Consider the following 19,433-nt stretch of genomic DNA (forward strand, 5'->3'; position numbering starts at 1 on the left):
AAATGTAATTCTTTGAACCTTAAAATAGAATCCCGGAAGTCAATTGTCGTTAGTTTTATTTCAATGTCGGACCTGATGAATATGCTGATTTAATGTGCTCTTTCTAAATCCGACATCTGAGTTCTTACACTGTTGAACGTTGGTCGAAAAACGATACAATTTGAAAATGATAGTTTCTACTTTAAAGAAGGCGCCCCATAAATAACCAGCACCTGACCGTTTTGAGGTATATAACAGCGTGATTATACGTCGAAATAACCACATTTTACGTCTCGGCGCAGTAGATAATGGGGAGTTGGGGAGGGAGCGGGATGCCCGACACTCAATCAATAACAGAAATTTACGGTTATTGCTGAAGGCAGCGTTGCCCATTGCGTGTAAGCAGTTATGAGCTATGTTCACATTTGGTGTCGTTTTAAAGACTCAAAGGTTCTGCGGGCGAGGTCCGGCTTCTATTAGCTACGCTAAGACTTAGAACAAGGGGAGGAGGTGACACAGAACCTCCACTTGAGCTTCAGAAAAAGAGCGGTTGTGGGCAGAAGCAAATCCCGGAACTCGAAACGACAGAAACGAGCTAACATTAGCTAGCTTTTTGTTGACAGTCCGTTTGCTGTCAAACCAGAACCCGACCCTCCTGGACTGGTTTGTCGGCCAGCCTCGCTCGGGAGTTGCACCGTTGGCGCTTGTTGAGCAAGTCGCCGAGTTGTGGGTTTTGGTCAGAATCAGTTTGAAGTTTTCGTCACTTTAAAAACCACTTGTGGATCTCGAAGATGGCATCCAGAGGAGGTTTCACGGGTCCGCCGATGAATTCGAACGTGCACCCCATGAATGTTGGACATGCCGCGGGTATGAGGATGCCAGGCATGCCCCAGCCTCCGATGGGTTTTCCCCGAACTATGAGCAACGCTCCCCAGTACCCCCAGGTTCGTTCATTGTTCCTTCTGTCAGTCGACTTCGTGGAGTCTGATCTAAGTGAAAGGTGAACGCCACATTGATTTTATTTTCTTTTTTTTTCTTTTTAAAGTTTCACTCCTTTTCTGCTTTGGGGAGTAAACGCAGGCACACAGTGGTGGCATATTTTTTTACGAGATTTAAAGTAATAGATGAACCAAATATGACTCGCGTGCAACTGAAGATGTCAATGTGCGCGCCCCACTTCCGCATTTTAAAAGAAATGTAAATGTTGCGTTGCCGCCATTGTTGGAAACCCTCATTTGGCGGATGGTTTCTAACGTTGAAGCGGTTGGATGTTGAACAAAGTCGGTCTCTCCTCACATGTGCGTGCGTGAAAAACGCAATCACGTGGCCCGCCCTGTCATTTACTTTGAAAGTGTGTTTATGATTAGGGCCATCTGTCAGACCAACACATGCCTTTTCTATCATTTTGCACCATCTGGAGCTTTAATGTCCCCATTTAATACGTGTTATTACTTTGGTGTCAGTTTGCGCCATATGGAGCCTGAAGTCTTGCTGTTAGAAGGCAGCAAAAGCAGAAAGGTCGAAGTGGAAAAATCTGCATAAATTCCTGAAACATATTTAAGGTGCATAATAAAATAAGCAGTGAGTTGTCAGAGTATATGCAACACGCTCGAGTGTTGGTTCAAAACAAGGTTTTGAACCATATTCTACAATTCACTGCGTCATCTGCAAATGCTTTTGAATCATTGATGGTAGTTTGCACAACGCATCAGCAGCAGATGCACAAAAATGTTCAAAAAGCTGCTGGAACAATGAAATTGAAAAGAACTTTTGCAAATAGTGCTACATTTAATTACAAACTGTGTCCACGAACAACTACACAAACCAGTTTTTCATCCTAACCTTTTTTTTTTTTAAAACAAACTTGTTTTAAACGCTTTTCTAAACGTGAAATAGTGCGTATGAAAAATGGCCAAAGAAAACCTGTTGTAAGTCTGAATAAACTGGAATTACACATGAATAGGTTTGTAGATTACATCTGTACTCTTTGAGTCTGACAGACCTAAAATGATCCTTTCTTTTGGGTCTCTAGCGCTCAGGGATGCCTCCCAACCGAGCAGGTGGCCCCATGGCTTCAATGGGGGGGCAGATGCCTGGTCCCTCGTACGGAGGAGGGAACATGGCCATGCGGCCGGGGATGGGGCCTCCAGGAATGGATCCCTCGAGGAAACGCTTCCTTCATCAGCATCCACAACAACAGCAGCAGGAGGCCCTCGGAGGCCTGAGACGAGGGTAAACTCTTTGTGCGGTAAAGAAGCGGGGGACACGAGTGCCGACACAATTAAGAGAGCGAGACCCCAATTCAGTGAAAAAGGGCGTTTAAGAGTTTATGATCTTCCTGATTGTCTCACGGTGGTTCAAGCAGTGGTAATCTAGACATTTATCAAAATCTTCCAGTTTTATTAATCAGTACATTTAACTCATTGGTATTAAACCAATCGTTTTCTTTCGGATTGTGTCGCTCCTCTCGGTTGTCTGTGCTGGTTTGTGTGCTGGTAAAAGCGCGACTCAGGTCACACAGACACGAGGAGAAAGCATCCCATGACTGGACTGTGCTCACAAGGCAGCACACACCAGCGAGTGTTTTTGACTTCAAACTGTTAAGCGATGCCGCGCTGATAAAAGTGGCAGGTTTTGATGTGACTGCGTATTTACAGACTACTGGACAATGGAGATGTTGTCTTTAGATTCTCAAGTATAAAGGGTTTATTCAGTCCTACAGGCTGGAAGCAACTTTCTGATTTAGCTTGAAAGTACTTGAAGTCAAATATGGCCATAACGACGGGGACTGAGAAAGCTAATTTAATTAGAAAAAACATCCTGAGGTGGCCTTCGAAAGGATAACATGACTCGAAACAAATGGCTAAAACTGACAAAATTATGCCCATTAAACTTAAAAAAAAAAACCCCAATAATTAAAATAGTTATATGGGTCCATGTGTAATCTTGCAAATTTGAAACTGAGTTTTTCTCTGACTGTAGAGCGAAGAGGCGCAAGATGGCCGACAAGGTGCTCCCACAGAGGGTAACATGATTTTCACCCCTTGGCTCACACTTCATATTGAATATATGTAGAAGGGTCCGTTGATTGCTGATGGCCTGTTGTTAGATCCGGGACCTGGTCCCCGAGTCTCAGGCCTACATGGATCTGTTGGCCTTTGAGAGGAAACTGGATCAGACCATCTCACGAAAACGCATGGAGATTCAGGAAGCCATCAAGAAAACCCATAATGGTATAAGATCTAGTGTAGCCTTGTCATTTTATTAACCCTGATTCATCTGACCATTATTCTGTAGCATCTATCCAGCTTAGAATATTCTATAGCTAATTCTACAACTAGTTTCTTGCTGCTTTTGGCTGAAGTAGTTGATGTTGCTGCCCTATTTTTCCTCTGTGACACAGCAAAAACGTAAACTCAGGATCTACATTTCCAACACGTACACTCCCAGCAAGCCCGAGGGTGAGGACTCGGAGAAAGTGGCCTCTTGGGAGCTAAGGGTCGAGGGCAAACTCTTGGAGGAAGTAAGCGAATGGGATTTTAACGTTTAAAAATATCTAATGTCCTTTCTCATGTGTCCACATTTCCACAGTGTCTCTGAAAAACTTGAGTTGCTCTGCTCTGATTTGGCCCAAGTGCTTGGCTCAAACCTCACAACCAGATGTGTTCACAGCTCCCTTCACTCCACCCCACAACTTCTAGCACGCATTCCCACACACACACACACACACACACACACACACACACACACACACACACACACACACACACACACACACACACACACTCCTTTTCTTTTTTAAAACAGAATTGAAACCATGAGCTGAGACACGGTTCCCCTCCCTTCATCAGCTCACTGTGTCATCTGGGGTATCATGAAGGATCTTTTTTCTTCTCTGCTCTTTGTTTCCTGCCTCACTGGTTAATGCAGGCATGCGTGGGAGTGTTTGCATGGAGCATCAAAAAAAGAGAGAGATATAAGGGAAGTAGTGCTTATGTTGTGCAAACCGTCAGGGAGTTGGCGGTTTTTTTTTAGTTGTCTGCAGTTTTGTGCTGACACCACCCCCGCTGATGTGGTCAGAACTAAACAATGTGGCTACACAGACGCAACAGAATAAGACAAGCAATATTGTCCCCCTCCCCCCCCCCCCCCCTCCCTCTCTCTCTCCCTCTCCCTCTCTCTCTTTCCACTTTTTTGTTTATCCAGCCTGGCAAGCAAAAGAAGAAGTTTTCATCTTTCTTCAAAAGCTTAGTGATCGAGCTCGATAAAGAGCTGTACGGACCTGATAACCACTTGGTGGAGGTATGACGTCATTTGAAAAACATTTGATGCAAATAATTGGGGAGTTTCAGCCTTTTTCTGCAGCCGTTCAGCTCACGTGTATCTTTGCTTTTTAGAGCGAGTTCAGCTGTTAACATTCAAACTTCTGTTCGAACCTCCTTTCAGTGGCACAGGATGCCCACCACTCAGGAGACAGATGGGTTCCAGGTGAAAAGGCCCGGTGACGTCAACGTTAAATGCACTCTTCTGTTCATGCTGGATCACCAGGTACCTCTGCGTCCATCAGCTGGGTGACTCGCGTGCATTTCCAGCCAGTGTTGCTTCCATTGAATGGTTGCTCTCTGTTCCAAGCCTCCTCAGTACAAACTGGACCCCCGCTTGGCCCGTCTGCTGGGTGTGCACACACAGACGCGTGCCAGCATCATGCAGGCTCTCTGGCTCTACATTAAAAACAATAAGCTGCAGGACTGTCACGAGAAAGAGTACATCAACTGCAACCGTTACTTTAGACAGGTCGGCAATCCACAGGCTCCTTATCATTTAATAACAGGATACGTCCGCAGAATGACATTGGACACATGATCTTCTCCACTGTTCAGATCTTTGGCTGTGGCCGCATGAGATTTGCTGAAATCCCCATGAAACTGGCGGGCCTGCTGCAGCACCCCTGACCCCATAATCATCAATCACACCATCAGGTGGATGGGCGTGTCTGTCCCTCACATATGACCAAATAGTTCAGGTTTCTTCTGTGTGGATCGTTTTCCTTTTCCTCTGGGTTGTCTGACTTTTGTTTTGTTTTGTTGCCGGTGGTGTTTTCCTCTGAGCAGCGTGGACCCTGCTGATCAGAAGAAAACGGCGTGCTATGACATTGATGTGGAGGTGGATGACCCTCTGAAAAGCCAGATGAATAATTTCCTGTCCTCCACCACTAACCAGCAGGAGATTGCTGCACTAGAGATGAAGGCAATGCTCTCCCAGTCACACACTCTGCCTCATTGTAGCACTCACCTCTCCTTTGTGTTTACAATCTTGTTCTGGATCACAGATTCATGAGACAATTGAGTACATCAACCAGCTGAAGACTGAGAGAGACTTTATGCTGAGTTTCAGCAATAATCCTCAGGATTTCATCCAAGACTGGCTCAAGTCTCAAAGCAGAGATTTAAAGGTGACTATCATCCCGTTTTTCCCTTCACTTTATAGAGATTGCACAACAGTATTGACCTAAATGCAATATTTCCTAAAATAGTGCTGTGCTAACTTAGAACATTGGTCACTTACAGTCTTTCTGATGCTTTTTTGCATCAGATTTTCACCAGTCAGTGAACATTTTACATTGTTCTTTAAAATATCTAGCAGTTGCTCCAGCGCACGTCTGTAATATTCATGCAGATGTGCCATGAAGAAAAAAACAGCTCTAAAATGCTCAGCTGTATCTGTTTCTCTATTAAAGTCCCTCACTTAGTTTCAGAAGAAAATACAGAAACCTGAGTTTTGCAGCAAAAATCCAGCACAATTATGGACTAAAGCAGAGAAAGATGGAACCATAAAGCTGAATAGTGTTTAGTTAAATTGTGTTCACTTTCCAGTTGATGACAGATGTAACAGGAAACCCAGAAGAAGAAAGAAGAACGGAGTTTTATCAGGCACCCTGGGTACCAGAGGCTGTCAGTAGATATGTTTTCTCCAAGGTAAGGTGTTTAATTAGGAGCTTTCATTGCGCTTGCTTTATTCATTTTTATATGCAACAATGTGGTTCTTGTTTTAGGTGCAGCAGAGAAGACAAGAGTTGGAGCAGGTCCTTGGTATCCGACTCACTTAAAGGCAGATCCTGCAGCTGGCCGGAATGTTAAAACTAATTTCAAACATGCAGCATTTTCCCTGGAAGGTCTTATGAGTAAATGAGATTAGGTTATTTTTTCCAGAAAATCCCTACAAGTTCCCCACGAGAAGGCTGTGCAGTACATAAAAGTAGGAGTTTTATGATGATTAGAGCTGCAGACGTTTAAATCTGAAGCTTGTGTACACAAGCCGTACTTGAGAGTGAAGCCCACACCCACCCCTGAGTCTCGTATCTGTCTTTGCTCCAGCGTGGACGTTGCTGGGTCCTGTGTGAACGATTCCTGACATAATGGTGCTGCATGTGTCATTTCTGGTGCCAGGCATGTTTTTGTGCTAATATCCTAGGAGTCTTATGCTTTAGGAGCTTTAGTGTGTGTTCAACAATCTGATTCATTTGACAGAGAAATGCCTCGCCTTAAATGTTCATAAAGTTTTTCAGCGTTTTAGAACTTGATTAAATTAACTTGTCTTAAAAAATATATTTACCTGAATCACCATTTTGAGCTTGTTCATGTTTTTTTCTTTTGTAACGTTTGTGTTAATGGAGTGATGTGAAAACATGAGTGTAGGTGCTTTGAAACGCCACGTGGTGTCTTATTTTGAAAGGGTTTATGTTTACCTTCACAGTTAAAAGCCATAATCTGCAGAAAGCAAAAGCACCAGAAGTGTGGGAGCATTCCAGTGAAATATACATCCAGAAAATATGGATTGTCTTTAATAAATGTTAGCGCTTTTGCTTCTGAAATGTTTAATGACTCCTGTACTTTTGGGGGTTCTTTTCTGCCAAGAATTTCATATGTTCAGATGACTTTTCATCATTGTGTTACTGGGAGTTTATACGTGTTTTATTAGTCAGATTTTTCCTTTAGTCTCCTCTGGGAATGTTTACATTGTAATTTCAGTTTAGGGTTTTCATTGTTTTGATGGCAGGAAGATGAGCTGTGTTAAGCTTTTTGGAATAAAGCAGCTACACCACCCAAGAAAGTTAATTATATTGGAATGCCATGTCAACATGCACCAAGCCATTGTGTACATATTTACCTTTGAGTTAAGGTTTCATTGAAATACCTCTTGGGTTTTGTTGCCATTACAAGAGATGATCTGCATTTCTTGAAACATTCCGCATTCATAGGTCTCAATGTGCCAGGTTTTGTGAAAAAGGCACTTGATAATTGTGTCCCAATATTTTTGTACATCCTCTTTGATAAATGTTTGCATGTCAGTCAAAGGACTTTATATTTTATACAGTTTGACTTTTTTTTAACAATAAATATACTTGCACATGTTTTTGCATTGAAGTATCTTTTATAATTAGGAATTTACTGCAGAAATATTTTGTAAAGAAAACAAATCACAGAGATCGTGTTAAATGGTCTCTCTCTCCTTCCAGACTTGTCTGGGTGATTAAACTGGGATCCTGAGTCTGCTGCTCAGGGCTCATATAAGAGCTCAGGTGTGGAGTTCTACAAACATCCATGGCTGCTCCTCCTCCTCTCAGTTTAAATCCAAAAAATATGTCTGAAACTGTGGAAAGTCACAGCTTTTTAAAGTCCAATTTTAACATCAAACGCGGCTATGTCGTTTCTCAACTCGGGCAGTAGGTGGCGGTGTGTTTAAAATGGTTCTAGTAGTGTTCCGGAAATGAGTCGGTCGCTAAAGCGGATGTAGAAAAATTCAACATGGAGGTAGACGGGATTGATAATGTAAGTGTGTTTTCTCTTGTCTCGCCAGTTTATTTTTGTTTTATTTGTGAACGGGCAATGCAGTAATAACGCGATTGTGTGAAATGGCTTCGTTATGGCTGTATTATGCGGTACTTATGTGTTGCGTGGTAAAGATTGAAGTATAACTTGAGTAAAGGCAATGTAGTACGTTTGCTGTCTCATTGTAGCTAGCTTGGCTAACCCGAATGACTGGCAGCAGCCTGTCTCCGCTTGTAAGTACCGCGTACACACAGGTTTAAATACTCCGGATAAAAATTTACCTTATATTGTGATCTTAACGTTTCATCTTTTATCGCCTAGTGAACATTTTTTACATTAAATATGTAGAGACAAACGGTCTGTTCTCCGCGTTAATGTCTTATTTCTTCGTTTATTTCGTTTGATGATGCAAAAGGTTTATCTGCTGAAAAGTAATCAGCAATACATGAATCTTACCGATCTTACTACATATTCCAAAAAGAACGGATTGTTCTTCTCGATGTCCGTAGAACGAACCGCAACAGGCTTTTGTGTATAACAATGGTTGTCATTTGACAGATGGAGGTGGTGGAAAGTAAAGGAGGCTCCGGCCTCCGTCAGTACTACTTGTCAAAGATTGAAGAGCTACAGGTAAGCTTTGTAATTTGTATTAATCCACTGATTTGACTGCCAAAAAGTTAATTCTAACTATTAATGACCCTCTTTAACAGCTGACGGTGAATGAAAAAAGCCAAAATCTCAGACGTCTGCAAGCGCAGAGGAATGAACTCAATGCCAAGGGTATCGCCAAATATTGGTCTCACTCTGATAAAATTCCCATCTTTTCTAACAAAAGATACTAAAGCTATGTTTTTGGTTGATCTTTTCAGTCCGCCTGCTTCGAGAAGAGCTGCAGTTATTACAGGAGCAGGGGTCGTATGTAGGAGAAGTTGTTAGGGTTATGGACAAAAAGAAGGTTTTGGTCAAGGTATCTTTTGTTCCTTTTACTTGAACACTCTGGTTCGTGTGCTTGATCAATTCAATTAATCCATTTTTCTAATATCTTCAGGTTCATCCAGAAGGAAAATTTGTAGTGGATGTGGACAAGAACATTGACATCAATGACGTTAGTATTGTAGTTCTTAGTTTTGCATGGCTTATGGGTATTGATAGTTTACTCCCAGTATCAATGAAAAACATGGTGGTTATGTCTCTGTTGAATCTTCATCAGGTGACTCCAAATTGCCGTGTGGCTCTGCGCAACGACAGCTACACCCTGCACAAGATCCTTCCCAACAAAGTGGATCCCCTGGTGTCCCTAATGATGGTGGAGAAGGTGCCAGACTCCACCTATGAGATGATTGGTGGCCTAGATAAACAAATCAAAGAGATCAAGGAAGTGATTGAGCTGCCCGTCAAGCACCCAGAGCTGTTCGAGGCTTTGGGCATTGCACAGCCCAAGGTGGGTCATTGAGAAGAAAGCAGTTTTCTACATTATCTGCTGGGAAATGGGCCACTTTCATGTCGGGTTGTAAATTATATTTACTTTACATACTTCAGCTACTTTGTGACTTCATAAAACGTGTATGTTTGAACCCCTGCAGGGTGTACTCCTGTATGGCCCCCCGGGTACTGGAAAGACCCTTTTGGCCAGAGCTGTAGCCCACCACACTGACTGTACCTTCATCAGAGTGTCTGGCTCTGAACTGGTCCAGAAGTTTATTGGAGAGGGTCAGCAGCTCCTCCTTCCATAGTTCAGATTCATTTTGAATCCTAATTCATTTTGAAGCCTTCACTCATTTTCCTCCCCCCCCCCCCCCCAGGTGCTCGCATGGTGCGTGAGCTGTTTGTGATGGCCCGAGAACATGCTCCTTCAATCATCTTCATGGATGAGATCGACTCCATCGGGTCCTCCCGTCTGGAGGGTGGCTCAGGGGGCGACAGCGAGGTGCAGAGAACAATGCTGGAACTTCTCAATCAGCTAGATGGCTTCGAAGCCACCAAGAACATCAAGGTACCACAAACAATCCCCTAGTAATTGCTCAAATCAAAACCTTCTCAAGATTCTTTTACTGACGCAACGGCAGCAGTTAATGAACCAAACTAGGTCATATAAATCCTTTGTCTATAAAAAGGCAATCTTGTGATGTAATGAGGGTCCTCCTTCCAAGACATGGCGAGCAACATTTATTTACTGCATTCCTTTCTAGTGCATTTCAGCTGTGACTCAAGGTTGTCTTTCTCAGGTCATAATGGCCACAAACCGTATTGACATTCTGGACTCGGCTTTACTCAGACCAGGCAGGATTGACAGGAAGATTGAGTTTCCTCCTCCAAATGAAGAGGTACATCTCCGGCGTGGATCCCCGTGTTCATGTAGCGGTTTTTACAATATTCTCATTTTGCGTGAACAGGCCCGTCTGGACATTCTGAAGATCCACTCCAGGAAGATGAACCTGACTCGCGGCATTAATCTGAGGAAGATTGCGGAGCTGATGCCTGGAGCGTCTGGTGCCGAGGTCAAGGTGAGGATCTGCTGCCTGCTCTACGTCTCCATCGTTTCATACACACAAACGCTCACTAGGGTGTCTGGTGTGTTTGTCAGGGCGTTTGCACAGAGGCAGGGATGTATGCTCTGAGGGAACGGAGGGTTCATGTGACCCAGGAGGACTTTGAGATGGCCGTGGCAAAGGTTTGTGTTCACCTGGGACCTTTTTACGTCTACGTGCTGTCAGATTCCTGCCCAATAAAACTGCTTGTTTTTAACAGGTGATGCAGAAAGACAGCGAGAAGAACATGTCAATCAAAAAGCTGTGGAAGTGAAAGGCCTTTTCTGTTCCGGCACACATGTATATTTTCCTTCTTTTGTTTGATTTACAGTTGTTACACAAGTCACTCTAAAGTAAATGTTTTCCCCCAATAACACCAACTGGCTCGTGGGTTTTGTCAGCCACTCTCTTTAGGTTCAACACCAACATGTTTTTCTTCTTTTAGACTCTAGCATGAGCAGATGGGCTGAGTCATCCCAGTTTCTGTGTAGTAAATGATATGGCACTTCACACTGTAGCTGCCATCACAGTAAACATCTCGGTAACCATGACACTGCCGCCCTCCTTCGGAGCTCCGTCCCCCGTCTTCTCCGCGGGCCCCTTTGAGTGGATACAGTTCAAAATGTTGCTTCATGATCAGACCAATTTTGCGACTTCCAGTCACTGTGGATATGTAGGACTGGTCCGGCTATGTTTGCAGAGTGGTTACTATGGCAGCGATCATACTTCCGTGCACTGAGAATGCTTCCTGCAGTTTGTGCTGTGATCCAGCAGGTCAATCAGGTTAGAGCCTCAGCCAGGACGCAGGCACCCACTGGGGCTCCAGCTGCACTCTGTCCAGCACCAGCTGCAGCTCTGCTAAGGCACTGGCGGGGTCCTCCTTCACCAGGATGTAGTCCACCCAGTGACCATAGCATTCGTCCATCCTCTCGGCAGAACTCTTCATTTCCTGTAGGTCTTCCTCCTAGTCCGCACAAAGGGGGGGGGGGATCAGCTGCAGTTCTACTTATTTCAAAAGTCAGCTGTTCCAGTAACTCACTGTGATCATAAAGCCGAGGGAGGAAGAAGAGCCGTGTTTCTTTTGACTCTCGGTGACGTGGGGCTTTACAAAGATGATGAATGGTTTGAACTCTGCAGTACGGAGAGTTTTCAGCACCTGAGTGAGGAGGTGAAATTGAATGGTTTTAAAGTTAAAAGTATCAGACTGTGTGTGTAACGATGCGTTTGGGGACCACATTAATAATGTGCAGGTCAATTACAGATACGGCCTGTGTGCAGCCACTAACCTCTGGTTGAACATCCATCAGACACACCTTGTTTTGACTCAACACTTTATGAATGGACTCCAAACTGGTGCCATACAGATTATCTTTGTACTCCCCATACTCGATAAATCTGCAGATGGAAATTCATCATGAACGTTTTTAGTCAATATGCACGAGCTGAACAGTGGACTCACTTTACGACCGTATCCTAAAAAGCATTTATTATGAATTTGCGTCCCTCGGCTAGAGACTTGAATACTTACTTGCCGTTGTGGATATCAGACTCAAAGGCAGCTCGGGTGATGAAGTGATACTCTATGCCCTCCCTCTCGTGACACTTCCGGGCTCGGGTGGTGTCTACGGGTCACATGCAAGGATGTGAAGCACATTAAATGTATCTATGACATGGTTCTAACTATGGTGGCTGTTTAACAGACAGGACACTCCGTCAGTGGTGTTGTGCTGCATAAAAACTTGGACTGTAAAATAGATCTGATGACCGTGGAAGCCTCACACAGTGAAAACACACACTCACGGGGTACAGCCAGCCCATATCTTCGAGGATTTTCTGCGATCAGCTGCTGTTTAAGTTCACTGATCCGGGCTCCTACAGAACCTGTAAACATGTAATTAAACTTCTGAGCAGGATGATGACACGCACTCCTGTTTTGGTGAAACATATCCTGAAAACCCCCAGATTGTTCAACACACAGCATTTTCACTTATGAGCGGAGCTGCTTGTGCGTCACCAATGCCCAGATTGAACGTACCGATCAGCACGATAAGACGAGGCCGATCGCCGGGGCGGGGCAAATACTGCGTCACTTCTTCATAAATGCGAAAGTCTGCCTGATTGGCGTCTGGAGTCTTGGGTTCTTGACGGTCTTTCTTGAGGCGTAAATTTCTGCGCAGGCTGGCTGTCGTCCGGAAACATCCGCGTTAGAACACACTCAAAAACTCCTCAGTCTTCACTGAGCAACACAGGATACAGAACAAAGCCTGGTTCTCAAAAGTTTTCCTATTCTGGGTTGGACACCACAACAGACACATGGAGTAAGACCAAAAATCCAGAAGAGTACCTGAGTAAAAATCCCATGAGAAAGCATGGCCACAGAAGGTGGGGGCTGCCTTACTCTTGAGAGAAACTACAGCTCATATTAGATCATTGGCCATAAATCTCATCAGAACAGCAGACCATGAGCAGCCATGCATCTACCGTTCCACCGAACAAACGCTTAAAAGGCCTTCGGCGTGACGGGAGACTCACTTAGAAGCACAATCAGCTGCAACAGACAGTGTATGAAAGCTCGCTGGCCTTGCTGCACATGTGCCACCACAAGGTCAGACAGGAAGAGCTGAGCTCAAAGCCAACAAGCACACAGCTACAGTCAGCAGTGCTGAAGAGCAAAGAAAAGGAAAAACGGTGCATGTTGATGGGTGGCAGAAGCAGAAAGGTGACCTTTACGTGACAATGGGAGGCCTTTTTGAGAGCCCCTGGGGGTGCATCAACCTGCATATTATATAATTTTAAACAGGAGGCCGGATTAACAGCAGGGACGTTTTGAACAGATCATCAGGTGAGAGGTGAGATGCTACATCTCGCTCTGACTCCAACTATGTAGCTGAACAGAAACAAAGCAGAACTACGCCACACCTGCAATCAAAATGAGATGAAGCTGCACACACAGACTCTGGTAGTCGGTGACGGCGCCTCCTCACCTGTGTCCTTTCCATTCAAAGCTCCTTCACCATCACAGTCTTCTGCAGGGAGCCAGACAGGAGCAGGCGAGGAAGAAGAGTCGAGATTTTAAACAGTACGACAATTAGAGGGAGTATAAAGGTGAAACGGGTAAGCTGGGCAAGAACATTAAAAGGTGAATGCAAAGATTCATTTCTACCTACCTCTCTCAGCACGATCATCTGAGGTCAGCAATGCAAGAAACACACAAAAGCTGTGTGAAACGGCCTCTGACACCATCAGAGCGGATTTTAAAAGGCCAGTGTGTCAGAATGAGGCGAGGACATAGACTGTAAGAATTTATCTTCACCAAAAACCTCTTCACTTTCACAAAATGGATTTTTACCCAGACCATTTCCAGGCCAGAGGTCCTTTATTGTCAATATTATATTATAATTATTATATTCTAGGCTTCTGTACATACATGTAGAAGTGTGGGGGCACCCTAAATCAATATTTGTATAAATATTAGTGATAAAAATCAAGATCTACACAATAGAAATAACAATGTACAGACATAAACTAGGTGATTTTAAAAAATCTTTCAAACCCAAACCTTAACTTTACTCCAGTCGTGTTATTAGATTAATTTCAAAAGGTTCTAAAACATGAGTGCTGTCAACATGTGTGAAAAAGTACTGTGAGCATAGAGTGCTGCATGATAACTGCATTTTTGAAGATTAGTCAGAGTTCATGTGGAGACACCAAATCAACTCACCCACCACCTGTTGTTTATCAAACCACTTTGTTTTACTCCACTAACAAATTGCCTTAGGAAATGAGACGGCAGATTATGTGGTTTTTGTTTGAGAGATTATCCTCAGATCCCCCGTTTGTCACATAATCTCTCTTTCTGTGCCTCCTTAGCTTGATGAAATTTAGTCAATGCATACTGTATCTGTAGATGTAAGCTTGTACATCTAGGATTATATTTTAGATTGTTGTAAATACTGTTAAACTGCAGAAGCAAAATAGGCTTACATACACGTGGGGGCTTTAGATGATATCATGGCAGGGATAGATCCCATTTTCATCCTATATCTCAAGCGCCTGAAAAAAAAGAAGAGGAAATGTTTGTTTTGAAAGCGCAAACAGTATTAAGACATACATGCCATGCTATTTATACGACAGCTGACCTCTCCTGGAACTGAGTAGATGGGATGAGCGCGGCTCGCAGGCTGCAGTCGCCCACTCTCTTGGCCTGCCACCAGGTGGCGTCATCTTGGCTAACAACCTGCAGAATGTCCCGCCTCTTGAAAGGAAGCCCGGCCTCTTGGCACGGTGTGGCCTTGTCCTCATATGGTGTGTAGTCAAATAAGGCTCGAAGGTAGACCTTTGGAAATAGTTTCATATTTTATTAAGTAAAACTTGCTTTCTTGATGAGATCTGGATTGATACTACAATTAAGCTATAGAAGCCTTTTAGCTTAGCATAAGATCTAAAAAACAATGGAGGAAAGTAGTCACTAACAACTGTTAGTTGCTCATCATGATAAAGAAACTTTAATCCCAACCACAGGAAGCTTCTTTCTAGGTAGGTGGGAGTTCCCCGTGACCAAGTTCCAACACAGAGTTACTTCACAGGCTTTATCCAGATATTAAAATATGTCAGCTCTGTGAATGCTGCCTTCTTTCAGATAAAACTCCATCAGGGGAGGTGTTTGTTGGTAGATCCACATCCAAACAGATTAATAGGCTGTTGAGCTAAAATAGTCTTCTATTTGTGAAGTTTTTGAAGGTTCAATGTATCCGAGGAGAAAAGTTTGATTCCTCACCCGGCTTTCTTTCATCCTGTCATCTTCTGCAACAGCTGGAATAATTTTCAGTGTAATGGAACCCTGTGATTGGGACTGATAATCAAACAGCAGCAGTCATACTCAATAATACTTCAACAGAATTATTGTGATCCTTTAGCTTCTTTTTTACCAGAATCTGGCTGATTTCATCTGGCCTTTTGTGTGTTACCAGATTTCCATTAACCTCTCGAAGCTCATCTCCAACGTGCACCAGCCCTGGAAAGACAAACAACACACACCCAAAGAACAATCTGGACAGATGCGATGGAAAAATCATCATATACACATGAGATGAACCAAATACAAGAGTTTTCCAGTGGAATCAAGTCATCTCCATGGCAAAGAGTCAGGAGCATCCCTTTTTTTAATCTCAAAATATGCAATCTTGCAGCTCTAATCTCAAGGATTTGATCTCCGACAGTTCACGGGGTTATACAACGTAATCTCCTCACTTTCCTGTCTGTGCTGCCGCAGAGATAAAAAAAAGAAGTCATTTTTTTGGAAGCCCACATTTGACAGAGAAATTAAACAGAGATTATCACAGTGTTGACAGCGCTGTTTAGGCTCACCACTGCGGTCAGCCGCCCCTCCCCTCATGATCCTGGCCACTATTACAGCTCCTGTGGCCTCATCTCTTCGGATAGTCGCTCCCTGAATGAAAAGGCACAAATGTATTGACTGTAATGTTTAGAGGTAACTCAGGCAGCACTAAATTAGGCGTGGCCAGCGTTGTCCGTCCTGCAGACACCATCTTTTCACAGACTTCATAGGTGTGATGTAAATGGGCTCTCGTTTATCAGGAAATGAAGCACATTTGAAAGAAATTAAATGAAACCATGGAGGCCGAATCACTGTCATATAGTCACAGTGATTTAACTAGTTGTTATTAAATTGTAATTCTGTAAATCTTTTTTTTCTCACCAGTGGCTCCTTGTTTTTCACTAGTCGAACAATTTTCACAGACTCTTCCTTCAAATCATTGTCTACGTCCTCGGGTAGTGGCGGCAACACCGGGTCAAAATTCTTCTGGGCCACCGTGTCGTGAGCTGACAGCACTGCCTTTAGAGAACAGAGATAAGTGTCATTGTAGCAGCAATAAAGAAGGAACTAAGAATACCTGGACACCCTTAAAAGTGGGTTCTTTGAGGAAAATCAAAGGAAGACAAGCTAGACGAGACAAAAAACACTAAGCTGCTCCTTCGTGGATGCTTTTACAGTGAGCACGCAGCTCTGCGAGTCATCATGTTTGTGTTCACCAAGAGGCCAACAAGTTAAAAGTTAATCACTTGATTGATGAGCAGTGTTGTGTGTGTGCACGTGCGTGCGTGCGTGCGTGTGTGTGTGTGCGTGCGGAGGACAGAAGGAACCAATAGGCAGCTCTGACACGGCCATTACGTAACGGTGGAAAGTCAGAGCAGCTCGTGGGGGAAAACGCCAACATACAGCAGATCAGAAGCCTGAAACTATTGCATAGGACGGAAAATTCAGAATTTACAGGAGTGCAATGAGCAGGGCTGTAGCCAATGGAGTGCCCAAAGCAAGATTTTCAAGTCCCCCCCACGACCGCGTATGTGGCGTCAGATTCCAGCTGTCGTTACCTTTGCTTCACACTCGATGGTGCTCCTCATGCGTCTTGCATTGCACCGTGGTTCGTAACAATTACACAGAAATAAGCAGATAAAATGGGGCCCCCTCCCAAACGTGGAGACCTTGCATAGTGTGTGTTCTGCGAGTATGTACCTTGATGTGTGGCGTGCTGAGCAGGTGAAGCAGTTCCCTCTCATCCTCCTCCAGTGGTTTGTTCTGAAGCTCCTCTGCAAGCTGGTCACATGAACAAAAGATTTCAAACATTGGACGACATCTCGCTCTAATGCAACTTTAGAAAACACCTTAGCTAGACATTAAATACGTTCAATTACATTATAAATTAGTGTCCACTTTTGTTGCAGCATTGGCAAAAGATCACACTTACATCTTCTGCCAGACAGGAGGCGCTGTGCAGAACTGGAGTGGGGCTGTGTTTCTCGAACTCCTTCAATTTATCGTGGATCTGGATCGTAAAACCAACACACAAAGATGAAGTCCCATGACCCTAAAGGCAGCTCTAACTGAAAACATACACGTGAAACCTAAAGATACAGATTCTACAGCCGACTCTAGAAGCTAAGCTGCATTTTCGCTGCATTCCAAATTATTAGAAATTACATTTTCCTATATACTGTATGAAAATGAGTCAGCATATTTTTCAAGTCATTAAGTGCTAGTGTACCTGTCAAGTGTCATTGAACAAACCTCCCACTAGCAACAGTAGCTTTATTTAAAAAACAAAAGACTTAAACTGCACTGTCCTAAATTATTATTCAAAATATTTTATAGGTTTTAAAGAACTGAAAATGGTAGTTTATTAAATTTGCAGCATTAGGTCATATTTACTGAAATCAAAAGCTATTTCTATCAAAAACCCCTGAACTGGTCAAGTTACAGTTCAACATCAGACCCCCTTATTTGATAGCATCACAATCCTTGCAACCATTGAACTTCCGAGGTTTTGTAGAGTTTCTGCTTGAATTTCCTTGTAGGATATCAGAGTAGCCTCCCAGAGTTGCTGTTTGGATTATCCAAAGATTCTTAAGAGGGCTGAGCTCACAGGAGGACCGGGGAGGCCAATGATCATTTTCAGTTCTTTACAACCTAAAAAATGTTTTGAAACTCTGTTCTAAGTAATAATTTCAAACAGCACATTTTAAAAGCTACTGTTATCATTGGGAGGTTTGTTTAATGACTTAATTATTCTCTTGGTTGATGACTTTCCTCAATTATTTAGGAAAATCGGAGAAAATTAGAACTTGCACAATAACTCTGACCACGCTGTATCGTCACGAACTGGTGCACGGCCACTGGTGCACGGGCACCGGTGCACGGGCACCGGTGCACGGGCACTGGTGCAGCCACTGGTGCACGGGCACTGGTGCAGCCACTGGTGCAGCCACTGGTGCAGCCACTGGTGCACGGCCACTGTTCATAAAACCATGAGACTTTTTTAAGAGAGGTCATCAACCTTCATGATGTAACTGAGGCTCTTCTCACTGAAGACATCTTTGAGGAAGACCAGGTCTTCTTTGTGGTTAGTGTCTGGATGGAGCTGAGAGGTGAGCAGGGCCAGAGTCTCATGCAGCCCTACGGAGCAGAAAAGAACCAAAATGATGACAGCAAACTACAAAAAAAACAAACAGCACGAAGCGCCAGAGAGCATCAACAACCAGCCTGAGCTGGTGTGTTGCCGTACCTGTGCTGGCAGACACGATGGGCATGGCTTCAGTCGTACAGAGGAGGCAGTGGGGAGCAGGGGGAGAACAGGCAAAATAAAGGCAGTAAATCCTCCGTCTGTCCACCCGTCCGTCCGCTCGTCTGTCCCTCCTGCACAGCTTAAGTGGAGGCAAAGAGGAAAGCTGCAAACACAAAAACAAAAATCAACTCAGCATGGTAACAACAAAAATCTAATTCCAAATGTATGAAATTGAGCTTTCCTCCATTCCTATAAGAGTAAATGTTTTAAACAACCTTATTTAATCAGCAACTATTATAAATGAACAGGCCTTGAGCCACTTCACAGAAACCCACAGCCTGACCGCCCACAGGTTCTTCATACAGTTCAGAAATAACTTTTTACATTGCTGTTACAGTGTCCTGTTGGAAAACATGATTTCAGAGGATAACTTATCTCCATAATCTCCCCCCTTAATACGATCAGGTTATTAGGGTTCCCCTTTTTCTAAACAAGGCTAATTATTAATTAGAGATCAGGCATCTGTGTTGCTCCGCCAGTTCAATCTGATCAAGCTAGCCGGCAGGTGTATGAAAACACTCACCTCACCCTTGTGTTCAAACACAAACAGCTGGTCAGTTTTTATTTCGCAGTATATTATGTAGAGGCAGAACATCAGAAAATGCCACTGTAGGACATCAATGAGCCGCCAATAAAGGCCAAGTGAAGATTTCCCAGAGGAACTTAGTGCTGTAATGAGATCAGCCGTGCCTAAAGCAGTACCAGCCATGCACCTCCTGTGGGAGGCAGATTTAGGCAATAACCACAGGCAGATCACATGAGTGGCAGTGACGAGCTGCCAAGTGAATCGAGTATTTTCATCAACCTACACATTATTCAGTTCAATAGCACACGCGGACTGAAGGACCTCACAGCAGGCAGCAGCCTCGGCAGGTGGAACCCCTGCAGTTAACATTCTGGTTAAATAATTATTTTGCAGTGTGAAACCTACATTTCCATCAACAATGGAGTAA

At 43.8% G+C, this 19,433-nt stretch overlaps 4 protein-coding genes across 7 annotated transcripts in view; 2 read left to right on the plus strand and 2 right to left on the minus strand.

The window, feature by feature from the left end:
* Positions 1-285: 285 nt before the first annotated feature.
* LOC101062155 (SWI/SNF-related matrix-associated actin-dependent regulator of chromatin subfamily D member 2-like) lies at positions 286-7,393 on the plus strand. The gene is given in 15 exon segments (XM_003961563.3): positions 286-923; positions 2,012-2,211; positions 2,962-3,004; positions 3,089-3,199; positions 3,201-3,212; positions 3,383-3,502; positions 4,186-4,281; positions 4,426-4,527; positions 4,612-4,773; positions 4,860-4,925; positions 4,927-4,958; positions 5,091-5,226; positions 5,309-5,431; positions 5,853-5,954; positions 6,032-7,393. Coding segments are annotated over 15 exon segments (1,512 nt in total). The 5' UTR covers positions 286-770; the 3' UTR covers positions 6,086-7,393.
* Positions 7,394-7,726: 333 nt separating this feature from the next.
* LOC101062380 (26S proteasome regulatory subunit 8) lies at positions 7,727-10,712 on the plus strand. 2 transcript variants are annotated; one of them, XM_011606114.2, is made up of 13 exons: positions 7,770-7,808; positions 7,997-8,041; positions 8,367-8,438; positions 8,519-8,588; positions 8,678-8,775; positions 8,857-8,913; positions 9,019-9,249; positions 9,392-9,518; positions 9,611-9,801; positions 10,034-10,132; positions 10,202-10,312; positions 10,393-10,479; positions 10,557-10,712. In XM_011606114.2, the coding sequence occupies exons 1-13, from the start codon at positions 7,785-7,787 to the stop codon at positions 10,608-10,610; spliced, it is 1,266 nt and encodes a 421-aa protein (XP_011604416.2). In that variant the 5' UTR covers positions 7,770-7,784; the 3' UTR covers positions 10,611-10,712. The 2 variants fall into 2 exon arrangements, with proteins under 2 accessions (XP_003961613.1, XP_011604416.2); XM_003961564.3 differs by lacking the exon at positions 7,997-8,041 and having other exon boundaries at positions 7,727-7,808.
* A 408-nt stretch (positions 10,713-11,120) lies between these two features.
* LOC115252107 (MAGUK p55 subfamily member 3-like) lies at positions 11,121-18,445 on the minus strand. The gene is made up of 14 exons (XM_029846479.1): positions 18,421-18,445; positions 18,193-18,311; positions 17,107-17,184; positions 16,875-16,955; positions 16,056-16,193; positions 15,704-15,785; positions 15,265-15,350; positions 14,476-14,672; positions 14,325-14,389; positions 12,372-12,518; positions 11,865-11,958; positions 11,623-11,731; positions 11,376-11,492; positions 11,121-11,300 (listed from the first exon to the last, which is right to left on the minus strand). Exons 1-14 carry the CDS (start codon positions 18,443-18,445, stop codon positions 11,121-11,123), a joined length of 1,518 nt encoding a protein of 505 aa, XP_029702339.1.
* The window catches only part of lrp2b (low density lipoprotein receptor-related protein 2b), a 33,310-nt gene continuing 32,319 nt past the window's right edge, over positions 18,443-19,433 (minus strand). For 2 of the 3 annotated variants that reach the window (XM_029837721.1, XM_029837708.1), the window contains exon 82: positions 18,443-18,583. The gene's annotated coding sequence lies outside the window, so the exon portion shown is untranslated. The other variant, XM_029837717.1, reaches the window with a different exon arrangement.

The sequence above is a fragment of the Takifugu rubripes genome, chromosome 1 (genome assembly GCF_901000725.2).
Source record: "Takifugu rubripes chromosome 1, fTakRub1.2, whole genome shotgun sequence".
In the NCBI taxonomy this organism is placed as follows: domain Eukaryota; kingdom Metazoa; phylum Chordata; class Actinopteri; order Tetraodontiformes; family Tetraodontidae; genus Takifugu; species Takifugu rubripes.

Coding starts and splice junctions, on each gene's coding strand:
- LOC101062380 (XM_011606114.2), top strand. CDS start 7,785: ATGGAGGTAGACGGGATTGATAAT. Junction 8,776..8,856: donor AAAAGAAGGTTTTGGTCAAG/GTATCTTTTGTT, acceptor TAATATCTTCAG/GTTCATCCAGAAGGAAAATT. Junction 9,250..9,391: donor TGGGCATTGCACAGCCCAAG/GTGGGTCATTGA, acceptor GAACCCCTGCAG/GGTGTACTCCTGTATGGCCC.
- LOC115252107 (XM_029846479.1), bottom strand. CDS start 18,445: ATGCCCATCGTGTCTGCCAGCACAG. Junction 17,185..18,192: donor GCCTCAGTTACATCATGAAG/GTTGATGACCTC, acceptor TTTACGATCCAG/ATCCACGATAAATTGAAGGA. Junction 14,390..14,475: donor TCTACTCAGTTCCAGGAGAG/GTCAGCTGTCGT, acceptor CTTTTTTTTCAG/GCGCTTGAGATATAGGATGA.